The sequence below is a fragment of the Cetorhinus maximus genome, chromosome 28 (genome assembly GCF_964194155.1).
Source record: "Cetorhinus maximus chromosome 28, sCetMax3.hap1.1, whole genome shotgun sequence".
Taxonomy (NCBI): domain Eukaryota; kingdom Metazoa; phylum Chordata; class Chondrichthyes; order Lamniformes; family Cetorhinidae; genus Cetorhinus; species Cetorhinus maximus.
In genome coordinates, this window is record NC_135906.1 from 14,872,946 (window position 1) to 14,897,692 (window position 24,747).

General features: G+C 47.0%; 1 protein-coding gene, 2 non-coding genes and 1 pseudogene across 15 annotated transcripts in view; 1 reads left to right on the forward strand and 3 right to left on the reverse strand.

The window, feature by feature from the left end:
* The window catches only part of LOC144669223 (28S ribosomal RNA), a 1,262-nt pseudogene extending 1,244 nt beyond the window's left edge, over window positions 1–18 (reverse strand).
* A 6,910-nt stretch (window positions 19–6,928) lies between these two features.
* On the reverse strand, window positions 6,929–7,082 carry LOC144669133 (5.8S ribosomal RNA). The gene has a single exon (XR_013573607.1). It is a non-coding gene; the product is annotated as a 5.8S ribosomal RNA (ribosomal RNA).
* A 1,601-nt stretch (window positions 7,083–8,683) lies between these two features.
* LOC144669221 (18S ribosomal RNA) lies at window positions 8,684–10,504 on the reverse strand. Its single transcript, XR_013573640.1, has one exon. It is a non-coding gene; the product is annotated as an 18S ribosomal RNA (ribosomal RNA).
* A 3,485-nt stretch (window positions 10,505–13,989) lies between these two features.
* plppr2a (phospholipid phosphatase related 2a) overlaps window positions 13,990–24,747 on the forward strand; it is a 42,493-nt gene continuing 31,735 nt past the window's right edge. For 12 of the 13 annotated variants that reach the window (XM_078531213.1, XM_078531203.1, XM_078531206.1 and 9 more), the window contains exons 1-2: window positions 13,990–14,148; window positions 23,962–24,052. In XM_078531213.1, the coding sequence (XP_078387339.1) occupies window positions 23,987–24,052 (66 nt within the window). In that variant the 5' untranslated portion in view covers window positions 13,990–14,148; window positions 23,962–23,986. The remainder of the gene's footprint in view (window positions 14,149–23,961; window positions 24,053–24,747) is intronic. The other variant, XM_078531215.1, reaches the window with a different exon arrangement.

Consider the following 24,747-nt stretch of genomic DNA (forward strand, 5'->3'; position numbering starts at 1 on the left):
AGTGTTCGGCTCCTTGGTCCGTGTTCCAAGACGGGTCGGGTGGGTCACTGACATTGCCGCGGACCCCTGGCGCTGGCTTGTGGCTCTTCCCGACTCCGCGGCGAGATGCAGTCGGCGCACACTGAGGACTGTCCACTCCAGTCGGCAGTCTCGCCAGGAGCACAGGGAGCCCGTCCGCCCCCACTCACAAGGGCAGAAGGCACCAGAAGCCACGACTACCAGCGTGACAGGCACCAAGCACACGATCCGCACCACTGAAAGCACCACCCTCCTCTCTCTCTCTCTCTCTCTCTCTCTCCTTTCGATTTCGGCCGATACACTAACTGAGCCCAACTCTGCTGCATCTTTCCCACGACGCCGACAGAGGGTCAACCCTGGCCCGAGCCTGGAGGAGCAAGCAGCCCCGGCAGCAAAGCAGTCAAATTCGCTTTGGGAACCCGGTGACAGCCATGCCGGGAACAAAGGCGGCTGAGCCACTAACGGTGCCGCGGCTGGCGCATTCACCCTGAGGCCGAGACCGAGGCCGCGGACACCGAAAGGTCGAACACTCCCAAGGCGGAGAACCCTGGGTCTGCATTTAGGGGGACAGAGAGGACAGGTCCTCTGCAACACTGTCAAATCGCGACACAACCACGAGAACACTGACTTGTTAGAAGCAAAACTATATTTATTCAAGCATGTCGGCTGCTCAGGACACCACACGTGGTTCCTGGTCAGTCTACTACCCTGAACAGAGAATCCAGCGTCGTTTATACCCCTCATAACAGGAAATTCATGCCATATAAGGTTCGTACATCAAGAAATCACAGTTATGTCATGGTTAGCATGATCAAAGGGAGAACGCAGTAATATAATTACAGGCAGATGGTACATTTCACAATAAGACAGGAGACAGTTTAACTACAACTATGTTAGATAAAGATTACATAAATTACCATATCAGCAGATTTAATCGGGGCACCATTGTCTCGTTTGGCACCATTGTTTCATTTAGCACATAACAGGATGCAGTTGCAACCATAGTCTTTTCAAAGATACTCCTCGTAATTAGTTTTACACTGCTTGATTAGTAAATATTACATAAATTACCATATTACAATATAATCACTTTTAGACCATTTAACCCATTAGACAATTTAGCTGACTAAAGCTCTGTTCCACATTCCCCCCTTTTGTCCTTTAAAGGACAATCCTTATAGTCTGTTATATTCAGACCGGTGGGTATTAACCTCTAACAAAGCCAAGTCTTTCTTAAGTCGGTTTACTGTCCAAGCATTAATCTTTTTCTTTAAGACAATCGCTAGGATGATCAAAATGACTATAACCTATGCTTGGAGGATTACTAGTACATGGGAAAATATTCTCAATTCTCTATGATCGTGATCTTAATGCATTATCCTTAGTTTTTGGCATATGCAAAACCATTCCTAAAATTATCCCTCTCTTTGCATTATTCTTAGCGCAGTGAGGAATGCGGGTTGCTAGGGAGACATCCTTAACATTCGTCAAGGGGGATCCTGTCCATTTCTGTAAAGCCCTTTCTCCTATCCAATCCGGTACTTGATGGGTTTTAAGCTGTAGTAAATTTTTGTCCACCTGAGACAGTACCCAAGACCCATACAAGGTGCGTACTACATCCCTTTATTCGTTTGTTTCCTCACCTTCCTCCCGCTCTATCAGTGCATTTATTGTATTTGTTACTGGCTTCAGGCGTTTTAACCCTTCCTGGATAAGGACAGTTAATTGCTTGCTAGTCTGGGCTGATTGTCCTTGGACACCATATTGTTCCTGAACTATCTGTTTCATACGGGCCTCTAGTTCTTCAATCTCTGTTTGCAACGTACCTATATCTAAGGTATTTACCGTGACAGTTTCTGCTGCATATCCTATTCCTGCTACCTCTAGAATACCTCTTTTCTCACAGTGCTTTTGAGTGGGGTTTGTGGTTGTGGCACTTACTAATTGTTCCTTTTCAACCTTTAATTTTAATCCTGTTTGGCTAACTTCTTCTCTTAATAGTTTAGTATGCAATTTCCTTAGGCCATTAGGGCACCATTCTGGCATATTGAGCTTGGTCAGATTTACTACTATGTTTACAAGAGCGTACCCTGGTATTATCACTACTCTTTCTCTTTCAGGTATTGCCACCAATCCTGTACTTAGGGGCACTATGTCTGTGTTGTTTCTGGGACACTCCGTGGGCCCCAGGGTAGTTACTGTAGTGGCAGTAGTTTCAGTGGTGATCAAATTATGGCTAACCATCTCTGGCACAGGAGTGGTTGTTGGTGCTGGGTTAGTTATATTGCCATAGTAGGCGGCCCACCTCAGTATCTGGTCATTGCAATTCATAACATATCCTTCTCCTAACTGGGGCCCCGCTCGGCAGTTTATCTTATATTTATAATCCTTACAGGGTCCGCATGGGTTAGTTTTAAATTTACAAACTTGCCTGCACAGTTGTAACATCCTAGGTTCGCTCTGACACTTGTTATTGCTTCTGAATGATCATATACCTGTTTTCCGTTGGTACCTGTTTCCCTTTGGCCAGTCCCCTGGCTCAGAGAGCAGTTTGGCTCTCCCGCCTGTAGGTTACATTTCACTATACATGCTCCTGCAAACATCAGAACCACAATCTTAGCAAAGCATTGTGGTGCCATTTTCTAGTGTGACAGTTTCTACTGTGTTTTGTATATTTTGAAGCACTTAATAGCTTAGTCTCTTGGTTTTAGCACTCTGGACTATTCCTTTCAGAATTGGTTACACTGTCACAGGGTTCCACACGTCTTTCTGTTGCAGGGGCCTTTTTGCAGTGAGAGGTGTGTATCCACATTGGTTTCCCTTCAAGCTTTAAAGCCATATAGGTAGTCAAAAGCACCAGGTACGGTCCCTCCCAACGGGGTTCCAGACAATTCTTCCGACCGAAGGTCTTTAAGAATACATAGTACCCTGGCTCGTAGGTATGGCAGACCTCAACAATTGCTTCCTTCTGCGCTTCTTTTACCTGAGAATGAAAACTTTGCAAGGTCTTAGTCAGTGCTATGCAGTAAGCTAACATATATTCACTCATGTTGTGTATGTTCATTTCCTTGATGGTCAGGGGAGCGCTTATAGGCAATTTTACAGGACGGCCCATTATTATCTCATGAGGGGACAGCCCTGTCACTCTGTTGGGGCTAGATCTCATAAGTGCTAAGGGAAGTACTTCCAGCCACTTTAATCCTGTTTCTGTATAGAGTTTTGCTATTTTTGTCTTAAGGATACCATTTTGTCTTTCTACTACTCCGGCTGATTGCGGGTGGTAGATGCAGGACAAGTGTTGCTTACGTTGTAGTCCTTTCATCACTTCCTTCACCACTTGACCTGTAAAGTGGGGTCCGTTGTCACTAGAAATCCGTTCAGGTATTCCAAACCTAGGGATAACTTCTTTTAAAAGTAATTTGGCTACCGTGGTAGCATTGTTTTTTCTGCTGGGGAACGCTTCTACCCATCTAGAGAATAAGTCCATTATTACTAACACATATTGTAGTCCCATACAGTTGGGCATTTGTATAGAGTCCATTTGCATATGTACAAAGGGGCCCCATGGTTGAGGCTGTGAAGCAGGTTTAACACAAGGCGTTTTTCCCGCATTATATTTTTGACAAGTCATACATTTAGTAGCAATGCTTTCCGCAATAGAAGCAAATCCAGGCACATACCAGGATTTTTGCATAATATAATTCATCCCCCGTTTTGCACCATGCGTGAAAGAATGACACGCATGTGCAAGCCAGGGGAGCAGGTTCTTTGGAACCACCACGCGGCCGTCATGGGAAATCCAGAGACCATCAGGCTTCTGGCAACAGCCAGCTGCAAGCCAAACCCTCTTTTACTCAACATCAGCAGTGCTTTGTAATCGGGACACTTCGTCAATTGTTAAAGGGTTAGAGGGAGCAGTGGAACGGGCCACAACACATTGGTTGACCACCATCCGGTCAGGTCGGGCTGCTGCAGCCTTAGCTGCCCGATCTGCCTTCGCATTTCCTTTAGAAACATCATCTTTTCGACTGGTGTGAGCAGCGCTACAGACTTGGGAAACAAAATAGCCTGTAACAAGTTTCTGATAAGCAACCCATGTTTGACTGGATTTCCAGAGGCAGTAATAAAATCTCTAAATTTCCAAAGTGGACCAAAATCATGAACTACCCCGAAAGCATATCGCAAATCAGTATATATATTGATGGATTTCCCTTGGACTAAGACGGAGGTCCTGGTAAGTGCAAAAAGTTCCGCAGCCTGTGCAGCTCTGAATGGTGGCTGGGTTCGGCACTACCGGGAAGGTTGGGATTACACAGTCATCAACAGCTCTCAGATCTTGGACAAATCACCATTCTTCCTTACCGAATTTTTTTACAGGTAGGATAGGGGTATTGCAGGGGCTCATGACCGGGACGAGAACTCGTTGTTGGAGGAGGGCCGCGACTACCTCCTGAATGCACTTTTCCGCCGCCGGACTTAAGGGGTTTTGCGTTTTCCGAGGCAACGGTTTGGCGGGGTTAACTTGAACGCGAAACGGTTCGGCAGATAGAATTCATCCTGCCTCATTCAAGTGCTTAGCCCACAGCCATGTTGGTACTTGCTGAAGTAATTCCTGTTCCTGTTTTCCCATTGTTTTCGGGGTGGAATCATCTCCCGGTTGTTGGCGCTCAAACGTTATGGGGATCCTCCTTTGAGTAATGACGATCTGCACCTCAGAGTCCGGTACAACATCGATTCTTCCATAGGGCGTCAGCCTTGAGTAGGTGGGTTCCCGAGTTGAGAGTCGCTTAACCGTCAGGCACAAATCTTTTGCAGAGTGGCCGGGATGAACATACAAGGTGCAATGCGGTGCCGATACGTCTGCATATGAATAGCAGCTTCGCTTTTGCTGGCAAGTCAATTTGCAAGGTTATTCCTTCATGGCCCATATAAATGTTTCCCATTTCCAAAAGAAAGAATGATCCCACTTGTGGGGCTGCCATTAGTGCATAGTCCTGGTCATGGCCTTCCTTATCGTAATATGCCATACAATGTAACTCATAGTGCCATCCCTGACGGCCTGGGGGGAGGGAGGGGAGGTGCTCGGGGCTGAGGTCAATTACAAGCCCAATGTCCTTGTTGTCCACAATTGAAACAATTTGAAATTATCTCTGTTCTGCCTTCCTCTATACCTCCCTCTGCCTCTTTGCTGGCGCCCGCTGTACGGTGGGCGCGGAGCAGGTTCACCCGGACCTGCCTACAGAAGCATCTCGTTCGTATTATTTTTTAAAGGGTTTCTGCTGCTGATGCTGATTCTGGCGTTGGCAATGTTGCAACACACTCATTACCTCAACCAGGGGTTTGGCTTCCGTTAAGATTCGATCCCAAAGGCTAGTGAGCTTGGCCCCTGGGGTAGGTCCTTCCGGCCATTCACTTTTGTCCTTAACCTGTTTCCATTTGTTTGTTCCTAAACAAGCATCCATCAACACTTCAATATCCTCTTTAGTGGGCTGGTGGCATTTTCGCAAAATTTCCATCTTTTCCTTAAATCTTCTAAATACCAATTATAATAGGCATCCCACTGGGGTTGTTTTACCTTGCCTCTTTTTGATTCCAGAGCTCCTCTTAAGTGCACTAATTTATCGAGATCCCAACTGCCTTCCAATGGGAATTGCTTCTTGGGGTCATCTCAGGTGATCCAATTCCATTTTAAAAAAAATTTACAACTGGGCGGGCCATAATTCTGATGCATATAATATGCCGGCATTCCCTTAGCGGGGACGGGACTATCCCCTTTAGCTGCAGCTGCTCCCATACTGATCCCTACACCGTACCTGTCTCCTTAGTTCCCTTGAGACGCCCGGCATTCTCTCTCTTCCCCTTATACCTTCAAACACATTCACAGAGAGGCCGCGGATCCTTTCCTAGCGCGCTCAACCTTTACTTATTGGCTTACCTCTCTTGCTTACTACGGACCCTGTCCGTACTGCGGACCCTGTCCATACTGCGGACCCTGTCCGTACTGCGGACCCTGTCCGTACTGCGAACCCTGTCCGTACTGTGGACCCAGTCCGTCACAACCTCAGGGACTCGAACTCTAGGTAGGTAGCCACAGGATGCCAGATGCCTCCTCTTTTTTTTTGTTCTCTAACAGTCGGGCTATGACAGAGGTGTACTGCTCATGTCGAGCACCTGCATGCGTACTGGCAGCGGACAGACTCTGGTAAGTAAGATCTTACCTTATTTATATACTGGTTGAGTCGTCCGTTACCAGGGCACTACCGTTCGGTTTCGCTTAGGCAGTCGCGCTTGCCATCTCGGTGGAACCTCCAAGAAAGTACTGTCGAATCACGACACAACTACGAGAACACTGACTTGTTAGAAGCAAAACTATATTTATTTAAGCATGCTCGGGAGTCAGCTGCTCAGGACACCACACGTGGTTCCTAGTCAGTCTACTACCCTGAACAGAGAATCCAGCGTCGTTTATACCCCTCATAACAGGAAATTCATACCATATAAGGTTCATACATCAAGAAATCACAGTTATGTCATGGTTAGCATGATCAAAGGGAGAACGTAGTAATACAATTACAGACAGATGGTACATTTCACAATAAGACAGGAGACAGTTTAACTACGACTATGTTAGATAAAGATTACATAAATTACCATATCAGCAGATTTAATCAGGGCACCATTGTTTCGTTTAGCACATAACAGGATGCAGTTGTAACCACAAACTTTTCAAAGATACTCCTCGTAATTAGTTTTACACTGCTTGATTAGTAAATATTACATAAATTACCATATTACAATATAATCACTTTTAGACCATTTAACCCATTAGACAATTTAGCTGACTAAAGCTCTATTCCACGACACCCCAGCCGCGCTCTCGCTGACCAGGCGAGTGCGATTGATCGTCAAGCAACCCTCAGGCAGGCATAGCCCTGGGAGGAACCCGGGGCAGCAAAGTGCATTCAAAGTGTCGATGGTCAATGTGTCCTGCAATTCACATTAATTCTCGCAGCTAGCTGCGTTCTTCATCGACGCACAAGCCGAGTGATCCACCGCTAAGAGTTGCACAAGGTTTCAGTCGGATCCTCTCGCGAGGAAGCTGAGCCCAGATCGCGCCGAACGCTCCCCGACGGTGTGATGGGAATCCCCATCCGAGGGCCGCAGCCCCAGCGAGCCGAGGCCTGCCAAAACAGTCCCAAGATCGACAACGAGGACTTTCACAAATGAGCATCAGCGGTCAGGGCGCTCGTGAGGCGTGGCGTGGCGGCCAGAGAGGAGAGCGCCGGAGCACGAGCTGTGCTGTCACGCACCGCGGCCATCGGAGGCAGGGTCTCTGACGCCACCGGCTGCCGGGAAGGGCGAGAGAGAGCTGGCTGGAGAGCCACAACACGCTGAGTGGGGTACAAGCCCCGCAGAGCAGCCAGCAAGACCTACGCACCAACACCCGCTGGCGGGGTGGCGGAAGGCAGAGCAGGCACAGAGCAGGATGACAGGTACATTCTCTCGCACGCTGCAGGTGACCAGCTGCCGCTCAATCTCGGTTCCGACAGGCAGACACGCGAGACTTTAAACCGCTGTCCCCAAGGCGACCAACCCGCGGGAGCCGGAGGGGGGACGTCCAGGTACCCTGTACACATGAAGGGAGGGTGACTCAAAGACGACCACAAAGTGTCACCGCGGTGGGAAAGGAAAGCCGGGCCTGCATCACCGGTTCAGTCCCTGCAGAGCTCACGGTGGCCGCTCGCCAAGGTCCCGGCGACGTGGTGTCTATCGGCACCCAAGCCTGCAGAAGCTCCCTTCAATGCGACTGCAGTTGTAGTGAGGGCCAGACGCTGGCTGGTCGTGCAAGCCTGGCTCCTCACCAGCTAGAGACATGAGGAGTAGAAGAAGGCCTCTCTCTCTCTCTGAGAGGTTTGCCGCCGGCAGCAGCAACAACAACAACAGCGAGAGGCACACTCGGAGAGTGAGAGGCTGTTAGGGAGCCTCGCACGTGGGGTTGTGGGCCAGACGAGGCAGAAGTCGAGAGAACGGACAGGCACGCGGGCCACGAGCAGTGTCACCTTGTGGAGGGAGAGGGCAGTAGACAGAGCGAGCGAGCGAGAGAGACGGGTGGGTCCCAGGCAGACTGCACGTAGTATGGAAGGCTGAGAAGCCAGCGCAATGCAACGCTGCAGCGCCCAGGGCTCCGCTCGAGCATTCTCGTGCCCGTCTTGTACTGTCATCAAACCGCAGGCTGGCTGGACAATCGTGGCACAAGCCCATGCGGTGGGAAGAGGTAAGGGTGGGCATTCTGCCTCCCGACCTCCCTGCCCCAATCTTTCTCAAGACGGGCTGCAACGACTCAGAGCTCGGCACCTCACGAAACGAGCCACCCTCCAGGGCGGACATCGGAGTGTGTGCACTTCCGCTCTTTTCGCTGAAGTTTCAGAGAGAGAGAGAGGACCGGACTTAAAACTCATTCGGCTCCAGGCAGGACTGAGCATTGCTGACGATGTCGCCTATTCGTCGGGTTCAGCGAGTTTATTTTTTTCTCGGAGGGTAAACCTCCCACCCACGTGGGAGGTGCCAGACGAGTGTGACCAAGGCTCCGGGGCCTGCCGCGTCAACTCCTGCTGACCTCCTGCGACACAGGCTCAAAGGAGGAAGACGGGCCGACACACAGTAATAATGATCCTTCCGCAGGTTCACCTACGGAAACCTTGTTACAACTTTTACTTCCTCCAGATAGTCAAGTTTGATCGTCTTCTCAGCACTCCACCAGGGCCATCGCTGTCTCTGGCGGAGCTAATCTGAGGACCTCCCTAAACCATCCAATCGGTAGTAGCGACGGGCGGTGTGTACAAAGGGCAGGGACTTAATCAACGCGAGCTTATGACCCACACATACTGGGAATTCCTCGTTCATAGGAAATAATTGCAATTCCCAATGACTATCACGAATGGGGTTCAACGGGTTACCCACACCTGGCGGCGTAGGGTAGACACACGCTGATCCATTCAGTGTAGCGCGCATGCAGCCCAGGACATCTAAGGGCATCACAGACCAGTTATTGCTCAATCTCGTGTGGCTGTACGCCACTTGTCCCTCTAAGAAGTTGGACGCGGACCGCTCGGGGGTCACTTAACTATTTAGCATGGAAGAGTCTAGTTCGTTACCGGAATTAACCAGAAAAATCACTCCACCAACTAAGAACAGCCATGCACCACCACCCACAGAATCGAGAAAGAGCTATCAACCTGTCAATCCTTTCCGTGTCGGGCCGGGTGAGGCTTCCCGTGTTGAGTAAAATTAAGCCACAGGCTCCACTCCTGGTGGTGCCCTTCCGTCAATTCCTTTAAGTTTCAGCTGTGCAACCATACTCCCCCCGGAACCCAAAGGCTTTGGTTTCCCGGAAGCTGCTCGGCGGGTCAGGGGAATAACGCCGCCGGATCGCTAGTCGGCACTGTTTATGGTCAGAACTACGACGGTATCTGATCGTCTTCAAACCTCCGACTTTCATTCTTGATTAACGAAAACATTCTTGGCAAATGTTTTCGCTTTTGTTCGCCTTGCTCCAGCCCAAGAATTTCACCTCTAGCGACATAATACGAATGCCCCCGGCCGTCCCTCTTAATCATGGCCCCAGTTCCAAAATCCAACAAAATAGAGCCAGGGCCCTATTCCATTATTCCTAGCTGGAGTATTCAGGCGACCGGCCTGCTTTGAACACTCTAATTCTTTCAAAGTAAGCGTGTTGGGAACCCAGGACACTCAGCTAAGAGCATCAAGGGAGCGCCGAGAGGCAGGGGCTGGGACAGGTGGTAGCTCGCCTCGCTGCGGACTGCCAGCTCCATCCCAAGATCCAACTACAAGCTTTTTAACTGCAGCAGCTTTAATATACGCTATTGGAGCTGGAATTACCGCGGCTGCTGGCACCAGACTTGCCCCCCAATAGATCCTCGTTAAAGGATTTAAAGTGCATTCATTCCTATTACAGGGTCTCGAAAGAGTCCTGTGTTGTTATTTTTCGTCACTACCTCCCCGAGTCGGGAGTGGGTAATTTGCGCGCCTGCTGCCTTCCTTGGATATGGCAGCCGTTTCTCAGGCTCCCTCTCCGGAATCAGACCCTGATTCCCCGTTACCCGTGGTCACCATGGTAGGCACAGAAAGTACCATCGAAAGTTGATAGGACAGACATTCGAATGAGTCGTCACCATCACGAGGACTTGCGACCTGCCCGAGGTTAAGTAGAGTCACCAAAGCTGCCGGGCGAGCCCGGATTGGTTTTGATCTGATAAATGCACCCATCCCCACATGGGGCAGCACTCGTTTGCATGTATTAGCTCTCGAATTACCACAGTTATCCAAGTAACGTTTAGAGCGATCAAAGGAACCATAACTGATTTAATGAGCCATTCGCAGTTTCACTGTACCGGCCATGTGTACTTAGACATGCATGGCTTAATCTTTGAGGCAAGCCTATGCTACTGGAAGGATCAACCAGGTAGCTGAACCGCAACAGCAACTGTCGAGACAGGGAGCCCGCGACTTGGCGTGGCCAAGCCAAGGCAGGGCCGAACACTAGACCCGAACCCCCTTTATTTTATTATATATATTCATCGGGGGGTGGACGTGCTGGGGAATTCTATGGCTGCGGACAGACTGCCCCAGGAGGCAACTAGGTGACCACACCCACCGGGGCTGTGTCTCAAAACAGTGGGGGGCACATGCGCCTCCACCCCCGACAGGGAGATTGGTGCCGGGTTCAGCTCTTCTCTCAGTGCAACAAACAGGTCCCGTCAATGCAAAGGACGCACACGCACGGGCACTGGGGTTGCCGTGTATTTTTAAAATTCTTTGCCAGAGAAATCGAATGTTCAGCCGAAGGAAGGGGGCTGTGGGGAAGGTGCCCAATGTGCTAGCGGGAAGCCACACTGGGTGAAAGGCGGCGGGCCTGGCAAATGACCCCGTTCCTCCACTTGAAAATCGTGCCATTGATTACACTATCGGCGCCTCAGACCACAAGGTGTTGTCGTCGCTCAGGTTCAAGAGGCGCACCAGCCACCACTCGAAACTCCCACGTCCGTCTGTGACACTGAGGGAACAGAACCAGGGTGGGGGGGTCAACCACTCAGCCTGAACACCAGCATACGCTGGCCCGCCAAGGGCCCTCCCACATCAGACAGGGGCCGCCAAGTCGATCGTGGAGCAAGCCCCACAACGACCCACCCCCCTCCACCCCAAGCACACGACTGTGGAAAGGGTGGACTGACGAGCCGACACAGTGTGGCCTCACTCTGGGTGCAACCTGGGTCGGGGGGTGGGGGTGGAAGGAAAGGAGCCGTTTGGCACTTGCACGAAAATTGCAGCCTGCCAGCGTGCGTCGCCTGCGTTCAACACGGTTCTGGGCACGCACTCTGTGTTCACTCACGCCTTGTCAAACACTCGTGCAACCCAAGGGGACTCAAGCACCTCTCTCTTATGCCTGTGAACAGACTTTGTGTGTTTTTCATCATTAAACGCACCGCCAGGTGACACTGTGTGATTTTTTCTTCTCACAGGCATAAGGAATGTGCTAATTAAGGGTAGAAAGCCACCCCACCCCCACTAGAGCTATCTGTACCTTGCTCTTCCTGCTTTCTACCCTTAATTAGCACATTCCTTAGATAATATCACCACCTTCAACACCTCTTTGTCCTTTTGTCTGTGACATCTTTTAGTTATCTCCACCTATCACTGGCCCTCTATCCAGCTCTACCATCCACCCCACCCCCCAAACCAGCTTATATTTCACCTCTTTTCTATTTTTACTTGGTTCTGTTGAAGAGTCATACGGAGTGGAAACGTTAACTGTGTTCCTCTCCGCAGATGCTGCCAGACCTGCTGAGTTTTTCCAGGTATTTTTATTTTTGTTCTGGATTTCCAGCATCCGCAGTTTTTTTTTTGCTTTTATCTTATTGTCAGTATTGTGGTTGTGTCAGTTTTCTTGTCAGTATTGTTGCTTTGTCGATATTATTGCGATTTTGTTGCTGTGTCGGTATTCCTGCCAGTATCATTGCTTTGTCAGTATTATAGTTTATATTATTGCCAGTATTGTGGCTCTGTCGGAATTATTGCTGGTATTGTTTTGTTGCTGTGTCGGTATTATTCTCGGTGTTGTCACTGTACCGGCATTATTGTCGGTTTGTCGCAGTGTCGGTATTATTGCCGGAATTGTTGCTGTGTCGATATTCTTGCCAGTATTGTTGCTTTGTCAGTATTTTTGTTTGTATTATTGCCGGTATTTTTGGTGTGTCAGCATTATGGGCATTACTGTTGCTGTGTCGGTATTATTATCAGTATTGTTTCTGTGTCTGTATTATTGTCCGTGTTGTTGTTGTGTCGATATTATTTGCAGCATTGTCGCTGTTTTGGTATTATTGTCGGTATTGTTGCTGTGTTAGTTTTAGTGCCGGTATTGTAGCTGTGTTGGTATTATTGTCAGTATTGTAGCTGTGTTGGTATTATTGTCAGTATTTTTGCTATGTCGGTATTATTTCGCTATTGTCGCTGTGTTGGTATTATTTTGGTATTATTGCCGGTATTGTAGCTGTGTCAGTATTATTTCGCTATTGTCGCTGTGTCAGTATTATTTTGGTATTATTGTCGGTATTGTCGCTGTGTTGGTATTATTGTCAATGCTGTTGCTGTGTCGGTATTATTTCACTATTGTCGCTGTGTCAGTATTATTTTGGTATTATTGCCGGTATTGTTGCTGTGTCGGCATTATTGTTGGTATTGTCACTGTGTTGGTATTCTTGATGGTATTTTTCCCCTGTCGGCATTATTGTTGGTATTATTGCTTTGCCAGTATTATTATCGGACTTGCTGTTGAGTCGGTATTATTGTCAATATTTTTGCTGTGTCAGAATTATTGCCGGCATTGTTGCTGTATTGATATTATTGCCAGTATTGTTGTTGTGTCGGTATTATTGCCGGCATTGTTGCTGTATTGATATTATTGCCAATATTGTTGCTGTGTCGGTATTATTATTGTTTTGTCAATATTATTGCCAGTATTGTTGCTTTGTCGGTATTATTATTTGTATTATTGTCGGTATTGTTGCTGTGTCGATACTATTGTTAGTAATGTTGCTTTGTTGGTAATTTTGGCATTACTATTGCTGTGTCAGTATTGTTGTTGGTATTATTGCTGTGTCGGTATTATTGCCAGTATTATTGCGGTGTTGGGATTATTCAAGATATTATTGCTGTGTTCACATTATTGTTGGTTACTGTTGCTGTGTCGGTATTATTCCCGGTATTGTTGCTGTGTCAGTATTATTGTCGTTTTTATTGCTGTGCTGGTATTATTGTTGGTTATTGTTGCTGTGTCGGTATTATTCCCGGTATTGTTGCTGTGTTGGCATTATTGTTGGTATTGTTGTTGCATTGGTATTATTGTTGTGTCGGTGTTATGTCGGTATAATGGCCGTGTCGATATTATTCCCGGTATTATTGCTGTGTCCGTATTATTGTCGTTATTATTGCTGTGCTGGTATTATTGTTGGTTACTGTTGCTGTGTCGGTATTATCGTCGGTATTATTGCTGTGTTGGTATTATTCCTGCTATTATTGCTGTGCTGGTATTATTGTCGGTTATTGTTGCTGTGTCCGTATTATTCAGTATTGTCGCAGTGACGGTATTATTGCCGGTATTGTTGCTGCACCAGTATTATTGTCGATATTGTCGCTGTGTCTGTATTATTGTCGGTATTATTGCTGTGTCGGTATTATTGTCGATATTAATGCTGTGTCGGTGTTATTGTCGGTATTATTGCTGTGTCGGTATTATTGTCGGTATTGACGCTGTGTTTCTGTTACTGTTTCCTCTGTCTTCCTGTCGAGTGTGTCCTTTTCCTCAGCCCTGAGCCGATTCTCGATCTTCTGTCTGTCTCTCCGGGGATCCTGTCTCTCGGTTTTGCAGATTCTGTCTCTCCGTTTTGCAGATTCTGTCTCTCGGTTTTGCAGACCTCCCTCTAGAGGAATTCGGTGCTTGAGGTTTGGACCCTCCTGCGGACAGGGAGATCTTTCATCTGTGGGGCGACTGGGAAAGGAAGAAAATGGCTGAGGATTGAAGTGTGTGCTCCTCCTCGGAATAGGGTCGAACCGGTAAAATATTTTTTTCATCTGCTGAGCAGAGTTACTCTAACAAATATGAACGTCTGGCAGCCGCTTTCTCGCTGTCATCGCTGTTGTAGCAGCGGAATTGTGACTCAAACAGGGAGCGCCTGGGCTCCTATTGTGCTCAATTCATGAGGGGCAAATGTTATCACTTCGAATAATTGGATCAATTTAGGGAGATTTTATTGAGATTTTGTATCGAATTTCTTATTCCTTGAAGATATTTTATCCCAGGGATACCTGTTTGGTTACAGCAAAATCAACAACAACGTGCATTTAATAAACAGCCGAGAGTTCTTCACAGGAACGTTGCCCAGCAAAACTGACAGCAAGACACGAGGGCGGGTGGGGGGGGGAATATTAGGCCCCAAAATTTCTCCAAACAGTAGGTTTTAAAGAGCAGGAGAGAGAGAGGGAGAAAGCGGAGAAGCTCGGGAGTAAATTCCAAAATTTAACCCCATAAAGGTTGAAGGTACAGTCTCCGTGGTAGGGTGATTGAAATGGTTGAGAGTCCAGAGCTGCACAGAGGTGTTGGAGGTTAGTAGGATGGAGGAGGTTTAGAGAGAGGGAGGGATGAGATTTGATACATGCAGCCAGACAGACAAAGAGGATCATGGAGGTAGTGCAGGAGTCCCCTGAATGCATCTCTCTCTCTCTCTCTCTGGTATTCCGAATCCTGATGTGTGCAGTGGTTTCTATGAGGACTAAAGTCAGAGCCAAGTTGAACAGCGTCATGCATGTACTCAGCAGCGGGGGAGGGTGTGAGAGCGGGCGTGATAGGACCAGGAAGGACAGAAAAGCAATCGTGACAGGAGATTCTAAGAGTTAGAGTAACAGACAGGTGTCTCTGAATCCAGGATAGCACCTCCTTGGAAGCAGGATCAAGGATCACTGAGCAGCTGCACAGCAGTCTGAGGTGGGGGAGGATGGACAAGCAGGGACCATGCTCCATACTGGTAGTAATAGCAGGTCAAAAGAGGGACAGGGCTCTGCAGGCAGTTTCCAGGCAGCTAGGAAAGAAATTAATAAGCTGGAGCTCAAAGGTAGCGATCTCCAATTCCTTCCGATGCCACACACACTAGCGAGGATAGAAATAAGCCTGTAGTGCAGTGTTACAGACAGAATTGGCGTGGTTTTCCAATCTGTAATCAGGATGTTTGTGTGTACCCGCAGAGTAATTTTTCCTAATTTAAAATAAATTCAAGCAGCAAGCCTTTTGTTGACTTGAACAATAAAGAAGGCTATTTATTGCCCACACTTGCCCTGGATGTTTGAATCACAACACCTCCATCATTCATCTCACTCACTCCCATCAAGCACATGAAGGTTAGATACAAATGAAGTTATTAAAGCTGTAATTTTAAAAATGGAATTTCCAAACTCAGCCTCTATGTCGGTACAGGCCTGATGTCGTCTTGGGTTCATATTTTGGTGAGAGTGACGGTCTTTTAGAAACAGAGAAGCCTCATGAAGCTGACAGTCTCTGGTAGATGAATAGCCAGGAGATTGGTTCCAGAGGGACTTGGGAGCTCGAACGCAGACAATACTTTGGCTGCATTAGAAAACGTTCCGTTTTGCTGATGCAGGTGTTTCTGGCATTTCAGATGTTTATCTTCGCAAATTTGCCTTGTTCAAGTTGAAAGATTTTGAGTTCAGGAGCCGCAGATAGCTAAGATAGGCAGTCGAGTATTCTTGAGTAATTTGAAGGTAGCTTATTAAACTTATCAATAAGCAAGTTTAGATATAATGCATTAGCTAAATAGACAGGGAAATTATATGACTTGTGGCAGTGGAGAATGGTTCACTGATCCTAGAGGATGAAAGAACGCTTGGCACAGAGTGTGTTAATCACAGTAGCTTGTGATAGCAGCCTTCTGCTCCCCCTACCGAAGTGTTTGTGAGCTCTTCCCCACCGTCTCCCAGACCCTTTCCTGGTCCATGTTCCATCTGTAGAAGGCGGCTGCCTCAAGAGGATTGTCCCATGACGAGGACAGCCCGCTGTCTCCACGCACTTGTTAATATACTTCAATTTACCCTATGTCAACCACCCGTTCAAACCCTTCTGACCAGTGAATACAGGACAGGTGCCCAAGGTATCAGGATGACCACCTCCCCACTGTTCCACAGTTTGGCTTGAAGTCCCTTTTTTATTTACCTCATGCTGGAGGCCTTTTGCTTGACTAAGTTGTACTCAGGGTGTTATTGGCTCAGGAATGTTTGTAAACCTGAACGTGGGGAGTGCAATCTTTGTGACCTTTATCTCTACCTTGTTTTGGTTCCTGACTCCTTAGACTTGTTTTTTTTTTAGACAGAGAGAAGTAATGCTCCATCAGCTAATTCCATTAGAGTTTGAAAATATACCACTTCTTTAAAGGTCGCTATTTCTTACAGTTTGAGAAGGAAATATCCTTGCTGACTTCTCACACCTCATTTTTAGCTGGCTTAGTTATTTCTAAAGTACAAGTTTCTTTCCCTAATTTCTTGATTACATATCGTAGATAATCTGGTAAAGCGACTGGAATGATCTGATAAAATTGACTTGGTTTGGCACTCCCCAGCTGCAGATCCTCACACAATGGTATTCCTTAGTTATACCTAAAGCATTTCCCTAATTTCTTATACTTTTGCAGGAGCGCTGTTAATTTCTAGACTATTAGCTTAAATATGCAAACAACCAATGCACCAGATTATGCTCAGACTTAAAGGATTCTCTAGCTTTTCCATCATGGGAGCTCATGACCTCCGCAACCTCCTCCCACGCACGTTTGGTCAAGTAGGTTGGCCTCCTCCTCCCGTCCTTGGGGACAAGCACATCCCGCCGTGCAGCCACCTCCTCGAGGAGGACAGCAAGGCACTCATCAGAAAACCTGGGTGCATACTGGCCACCCGCCCTGCCCTCCTGCGTGGCTGTTTTAAATGTGCCTTGCCCCCAACCTCTGGCCATGTACAGCAGCCTTGGTGGTGCTGCAGCTTGGCCTTTAAACAAGCCGTCAGGTCACCACTGGACCCGGCGGCAATTGCCAATCCGCCACCACCCACTCCCACCGTCCTCGGGAGTCGCTAAACACGCTGGGCGGGCCTTAATTGGCCCTCCCATGTAAAATGGCGGCGCAGTCCCGATCGCTGATAGTGATCAGGACATGACCGCCAGCGCCCGCTCCTGCATGCCCCACCCGATATGGGGAAAATTCTCCCCACAGAGCAAAATGACCATTCAAATAAAATAACGGTATCGTGTTCAGTGGCACGTTGGTCCATACAAACAAGGAGCAGGAGTAGAGTCATAGAGGTCTACAGCACAGAAAAAGGCCCTTCGGCCCTTCGAATCTGTGCATGTCAAACAAGTGCCTAACTATTCTAATCCCATTTTCCAGCACTAGGCCTATTGCCTTGTATGCCATGGCATCGCAAGTGCACATCCAAATAATTCTTAAATGTTATGAGGGTTTCTGTCTCTACCACCCTTTCAGGCAGTGAGTTCCAGGTTCCCACCACCCTCTGGGTGAAAAAATTCTTCCTCACATCCCCTCTAAACCTCCTGCCCTTTACCTTAAATCTATGCCCCCTGGTTATTGATCCCTCCACCAAGGGGGAAAGTTTCTTCCCGTCTACCCTATCTATGCCCCTCATAATTTTATACACCTCAGTCATGTCCCCTGTCAATCTCTACTGCTCCAGGGAAAATAACCCCAGTCTATCCAATCTCTTCTCATAACTAAAACTCTCCAGCCCAGGCAACATCCTGGTAAATCTTCTCTGCACTCTCTCTAGTGCAATTACATCCTCCCTATAATGCGGATTCCAGAACTGCATGCAATACTCTAGCTGTGGCCTAACCAGCGTTTTATACAGTTCCAGCATAATCTCCCTGCTCTTACATTCTATGCCTCAGCTAATAAAGGCAAGTATCCCATATGCCTTCTTGACCACCTTATCTACCTGTCCCGCTACCTTAAGGGGCCAGTGGACATGCACACCACGGTCCCTCTGATCCTCAGTATTTCAGAGGGTCTTACCATTCATCGTGTATTCCCGTGCCTTGTTTGTCCTGCCCAATTGCATCACCTCACACTTATCCAAATTAAATTCCATTTGCCACTGGTCAGCCCATCTGACCAGCCCATCTATATCCTCCTGTAATCTAAGGCTATCCTCCTCACTATTTACCACCCCACCAATTTTTGTGTCATCTGCAAACTTACTGATCAACCCTCCTATACTCAAGTCTAAATCGTTTATTTACACACCAACACCGATCCCTGTGGAACCCCACTGGACACAGGCATCCAGTCACAAAAACACCCCTCGACCATCACCCTCTGCTTCCTGCCACTCAGTCAATCTGGATCCAATTTGCCAAATTGCCTTGGATCCCATGGTCTCTTCCCTTTGTTATCAGTCGCCCATGCGGGACCTTATCAAAAGCCTTGCTGAAGTCCAAGTAGACTATGTCAAATGCATTGCCCTCATCTACACACCTGGTCACCTCTTCGAAAAATTCAATCAAATTGGTCAGGCATGACCTCCCCTTAACAAAACCATGCTGACTGTCCTTGATTAATCCCTGCCTCTCCAAGAGTAGATTAATTCTGTGCCTCAGAATTGCTTCCAATAGTTTCCCCACCACTGAGGTTAGACTGACTGGCCTGTAGTTCCCTTATTTATCCCTTCTTCCCTTCTTGAATAACAGTACCACATTGGCTGTTCTCCAGTCCTCTGGCACCTCTCCTGCAGCCAGAGAGGTATTGAAAATTATTTCCAGCATCCCTGCTATCTCCTCCCTTGCCTCACTCAACAGCCTGGGTTACATTTCATCCTGGCCTGGAGATATATCTACTTTTAAGCTTGCCAGGCCACTTAGAACCTTCTCCCTTTCTATTGCTAACTTCTTTAATTATATCACAGTCCTTCTGCCTGATTTCCATACCCACGTCGTCCCTCTCACTTGTGAACACTGACACAAAGTATTCATTTAGAACCCTACCTACGTCTTCCAGCTCCACACACAAATTACCACTATGGTCCTTAATGGGCCCTACTCTTTCACTAGTTATCCTCTTGCTCTTAATGTACTTGTAAAATAACTTTGGATTTTCCTTTATTTTACCTGCCAATGTTTTCTCATGCCCCCTTTTTGATATCCTAATTTCCTTTTTAAGTTCCCCCCTACACATTCTATACTCCTCTAGGGCTTCCGCTGTTTTGAGCCCTCGGTATCTGCCATAAGCCTCCCTTTTTCTCTTTATCCAATCCTGTATATCCCTCAACATTCAGGGTTCCCTCGATTTGTTGGTCGCACCCTTTATCTTTACTGGAATATGTTGGCCTTGTACTTTCCCTATTTCCTTCTTGAATGAGTCCCACTGCTCTGACGCAGATTTAGCTATAAGTAGCTGCTCCCAGTCCACTCCGGCCAAATCATATCTGACCTTATTAAAATTGGCCTTCCCCCAATTTAGAACTCTGATTTCTGGCCCATCCTTGTCCTTTTCCATAACAAGCTTGAATCTAATGGAGTTATAATCACTATCTGCAAAATGCTCCCCCACTGATACCTCTACCACTTGCCTGGCTTCATTCCCTAAAATTAAGTCCAGGACCGCCCCCACTCTTATAGGACCTTCTACATACTGGCTTAAAAAGCTCTCCTGGATGCATTTTAAGAATTCCGCTCCCTCTAAACCTATCACAATATGACTAACCCAGTTAATGTTGGGGAATTTGAAATCCTCCACCATTACTACCCTGTTATATTTACACTTCTCTGAAATTTTCCTACATATCTGCTCTTCTATTTCTCTCTGACTGTTTGGTGGCCTATAGTACACTCAGTAGTGGTCCATCAAATTCCAAGTTTTCACAAATACAAATAAACTTTCTGATGTCCTTGACAGCTGGGCACTAATATGCACCAAACTTTTCGGGTTTGCCGAAAGAAAAAGAAAAATTGCGCTCCCAAATGCAGAGGCCCCTTAACCAGCTCATAAATAGTCTGTTAACTGGCAGAGAACAGATTTTCCATTGTCTACCTGTGTTTTCTCCCACCCCCGCCAACCCTTTGAAAATTTCAAACTGTCTCAGAGACTTTAGGATCTGAGGCGACCTCTGGGACTGTGATTTTGAAATCACTCTCTCACTGGATCCCAACCCTGCAGCATTTGGAAATCCAGCCTGTAATATAGACTGACATTTTCATAAGCCTTTTCATCAGAGGTATAGCTGCTGTCCTGAGTTTTTTGGAGAGATAAGCTGTAAGAAGAGTGTTATCTTCCATTCTCAATATATTGTCTTTTGAAGTCATCGAACCACAAGACAGTTTTTGACAGTGACAATAGAAATGCATGTAGACTGCATCATTCTGTCTAGTTTGCTCCAAGTGTTTCTACTGTTGCAAATATCTAGCACATGGTTCATTTGCTTTGAATAAAACTTTTAGATTAAGAGTTAAAGTTTAACTGTAGAAACTGGGATAAGTGCAACTAAAGCAAGCTTAGAGCCTATTACACTTAAAAGGCTGGAGTTATATTGCCTTAAGAGGTTAATAGCTAGAAAGGTAAGATCATAAAACAGCAGGTGGACTTACTTAGCTACAAGAGCTGGAGATGTGATGTTTGCAATGCTTGCAAGAAGTGCAGTCCAGAGAGATATTTTTGTTTTGAGAGTAGAGCTAAATTAGTTTAAAAGCATTCACTGAACCCTGAAAGGTTGTAAAACCCATTCACATCAGATCAAAGAAGAAATAGCAAATGAGGGATAATTAATCAAAAGACCAGTTTAAGGACAGCCCCAAGCAAGCTATGTCATCATGGAGCTGAAGAAGGTTTTCTAGTTTTAATTTATCTGGGTGCTTGCTGGGAGAGCTTTTAATTGCAGTTTGGATCTTGGGTGGTTTGCAGCTCACTAAGAGATAGCCAAGTAAATGATAGTTAGATAGACCTACACTTTAAGCAAAGTAAAACCCTAACTTCATCATTCCCTGTGTGGATGCAGGTGAGTCTTAATCTCAGTTTGAATTTAGTGAGGGAACAGAAGCTGGAAGATTGCCTATTTTGAAGCTAGTGGGAGAATCTACAGTGGGCCTCATGGTGTCTTTTTGCAAAAGTAAGTAATCAGCTGAATTAGCTTGGACGTATTGAAAAGTAACCAGAACAAGGCACTGAAACATCCACAGTCAATAGAGGTTAAATGGAAGTTTTACCTCTGAGAATAGCTAAAGCTAAGGAGAATTCTCAGTAACTGTGACATACTTCAGGGTGGTCCCTATGGAAGTAACTAACTTTAAGATTGAAGTGTCTTATGAGAGAACTCTTGGGGGAGATAGACCTGAGTGCATAACATACATAGTTATAAAGCATATTGTAAAGTTAATACTGGTTGTTTTCATTAATTCTTTTGTATATCAAGTTATGTTTTGTTTTAAAAAAGTGAAATTTTGTGGTGAAGTTCGATTAATGAAAGCAAGGTATTTGGATTTCTCTTTTTCTCATTCATTCATGGGATGTGGGCTTCACTGGCTGGGCCAGCATTTATTGCCCATCCCTAATTGCCCTTGAAAAGATGGCGGTGAGCTGCCTTCTTGAATCGTTGCAGTCCATGTGGTGTAGGTACACCCACAGTGCTGTTAGGGAGGGAGTTCCAGGATTTTGACCCAGCGACTGTGAAGGAATGGCGATATATTTCCAAGTCAGGATAGTGAGTGACTTGGAGGGGAACTTCCAGGTAGCGGTGTTCCCATGTGTCTGCTGTTCTTGTTCTGGATGGTAGAGGTTGTGGGTTTGAAAGGTGCTATATAAGAAGGGGAGGTGGCGGTAGAGTGGCATTGTCACTGGGCTAGTGTTCAAGAGACCCAGGGTAATGCTCTTGTGGACCTGGGTTCAAATCCCATCATGGCAGATGGTGAAATTGGAGCTTTAAAAAAATTAAACCATTGTGGTCGACAGACTTTGGGGAGTCAGGAGGTGAGTTACTCGCCGCAGGATTCCTAGCCTCTGACCTGCTCTTGTAGCCACAATATTTATATGGCTAGTCCAGTTCAGTTTCTGGTCAATGATAACCCCCAGGATGTTGATAGTGGGGGATTTAGTGATGGTAATGCCATTGAATGTCAAGGGGCAATGGTTAAATTCTCTCTTGTTGGAGATGGTCATTGCCTGGCACTTGTGTGGTGCGAATGGTGCTTGCCACTTGTCAGCCCAAGCCTGGATATTATCCAGGTCTTGCTGCATTTGGACATAGACTGCTTCAGTATCTGAGGAGTCGTGAATGGTGCTGAACATTGTGCAACCATCAGCAAACATGTCCACTCTGACCTTATGATGGAAAGAAGGTTATCAATGAAGCAGCTGAAGATGGTTGGGCCAAGGACACTACCCTGAGGAGCTCCAGCAGTGATGTCCTGGAACTGAGATGACTGATCTCCAACAACCACAACCATCTTCCTTTGTGCTGGGTATGACTCCAACCAGCAGAGAGTTTTCCCCCTGATTCCCATTGACTCCAGTTTTTCTCGGGCTTCTTGATGCCACACTCTGTCAAATACGGCCTTGATGTCAAGGGCAGTCACTGTCACCTCACATTGGAAGTTCAGCTCTTTTGTCCATGTTTGAGCCAAGGCTGTAATGAGGTCAGGAGCTGAATGATCCTGGCGGAACCCAAACTAGGCATCAGTGAGAAGGTAAAACAAAAACAGAATTACCTGGAAAAACTCAGCAGGTCTGGCAGCATCGGTGGAGAAGAAATCAGTTAACGTTTCAAGTCTGCATGACCCTTCGGCAGAACTGAAGCATAGTTAGGAGAAAGGTGAAATATAAGCTTTCTCCTAACTATGCTTCAGTTCTGCCGAAGGGTCATGAAGACTCGAAACGTTAACTGATTTCTTCTCCACCGATGCTGCCAGACCTGCTGAGTTTTTCCAGGTAATTCTGTTTTTGTTTTGGATTTCCAGCATCCGCAGTAGCTTTTAGCTTTTTGTTTTTATATCAGTGAGAAGGTTATTGCTAAGCAAGTGCTGCTTGATAGCACTGTTGACGACCCCTTCCATTACTTTACTGATGGTCGAGAATAGACTGATGAGGCTGTAATTGGCCGTATTGGATTTGTCCTGCTTTTTATGTACAGCACATACCTGGGCAATTTTCCACATAGCCGGGTAGATGCCAGTGTTGTAGCTGTATTGGAACAGCTTAGCTAGGGGCGCAGCAAGTTCTGGAACATAAGTCTTCAGTACTATTGCCAGAATATTGTCAGGGCCCATAGCCTTTGCAGAATCCAGTGCCTTCAGCCGTTTCTTGATATCACGTGGAGTGAATTGAATTGGCTAAGACTGGTATCTGTGATGCTGGGGACCTCCAGAGGACTTCTGGCTGAAGATTTTTGCAAATGCTTCAGCTTTATCTTTTGCATTGATGTGCTGGGCTCCTCCAACATTGAGGATGGGGATATTTGTGGAGCCTCCTCCTCCAGTGAGTTGTTTAATTGTCCAGCACCATTCACGACTGGATGTGGCAATACTGCAGAGCTTAGATTTGACTTGTTGGTTGTGGGATTGCTTAGCCCAGTCTATCACTTGCTGCTTATGTTGTTTGGCACGCAAGTAGTCCTTTGTTATAGTTTCACCATGTTGACACCTCATTTTTAGGTATGCCTAGTGCTGCTCCGGCATGCCCTCCTGCACTCTTCATTGAACTCTTTAAATGTTAACAATGTCTAATTAGAAGGTAACACTGGCCTTAACTGTTCACCATTTTTGTCCAGTTTCCATTGTTACCAGTTGTTCATGAATATGTTGCCAATCTCTTTCAGCTCAAGAGGACCTGTGGTGTTGAACATGACTCGAGAGCAGAATGAAGTGCGTCGGAGCGATTCTATCATTCCATGTTTTGTGTGTATTGAGGTGTGTTTTATTAACATAAAATCTACCCTCAGCTCTGAGTACATTGTAATCAAATACAGAGCATCTCTTTCTCTACCTCTCTCTCTCTCTCTTCACCTTTCTGCCTCTTCCCCCTTCCTTTATTCACCATTATTCCCCCCTTTCTGCCTTCCCTCTCCCTCCCCCTCCCTTTCTCTCTCCCCTCTGTTTCTCTTCCCTATCCCTTTCCCTCCCCCTACTTTCCCTCCCCCTATGTTTCTGTCCCCCTCCCTTTCTCTCCCCATCCCTTTCTCTCCCTTCCCTCCCTCTCCGTCTCCATCTCTGTCTCCCTCTCTATCTCCATCTCCATCTCCCTTTCTGTCCTTTTCCCCTTCTCTGTCTCTCCCTCCCCATCTCTATCTCTCTCTCCCCCCATCTCTATCTCTCTCCCAAGTCTCTATCTCTCTGCCCCCTTTGTCTCTTTCTCCCTGCTCTGTCTCAGTCTCTCTCTCTCCCATCTCTCTCTTCCCCCTGACCCCACCCTCCTATCTCTCTCCCACCCAGCCCCCGTCTTGCTCCCACCTCCCCTGGTCTCGCTCCACCTACCTCTCTGTCACTTTACCCCCCCCCACACCCCCAGTCTCTCTCCCCACTCCCACAGTCTCTGCCCCCATCCCTCTCTGTTTCCCCCTCCCTCTCTGTCTCTCCTTCCCTGTCTGTCTCCCACCTCTCTCTCT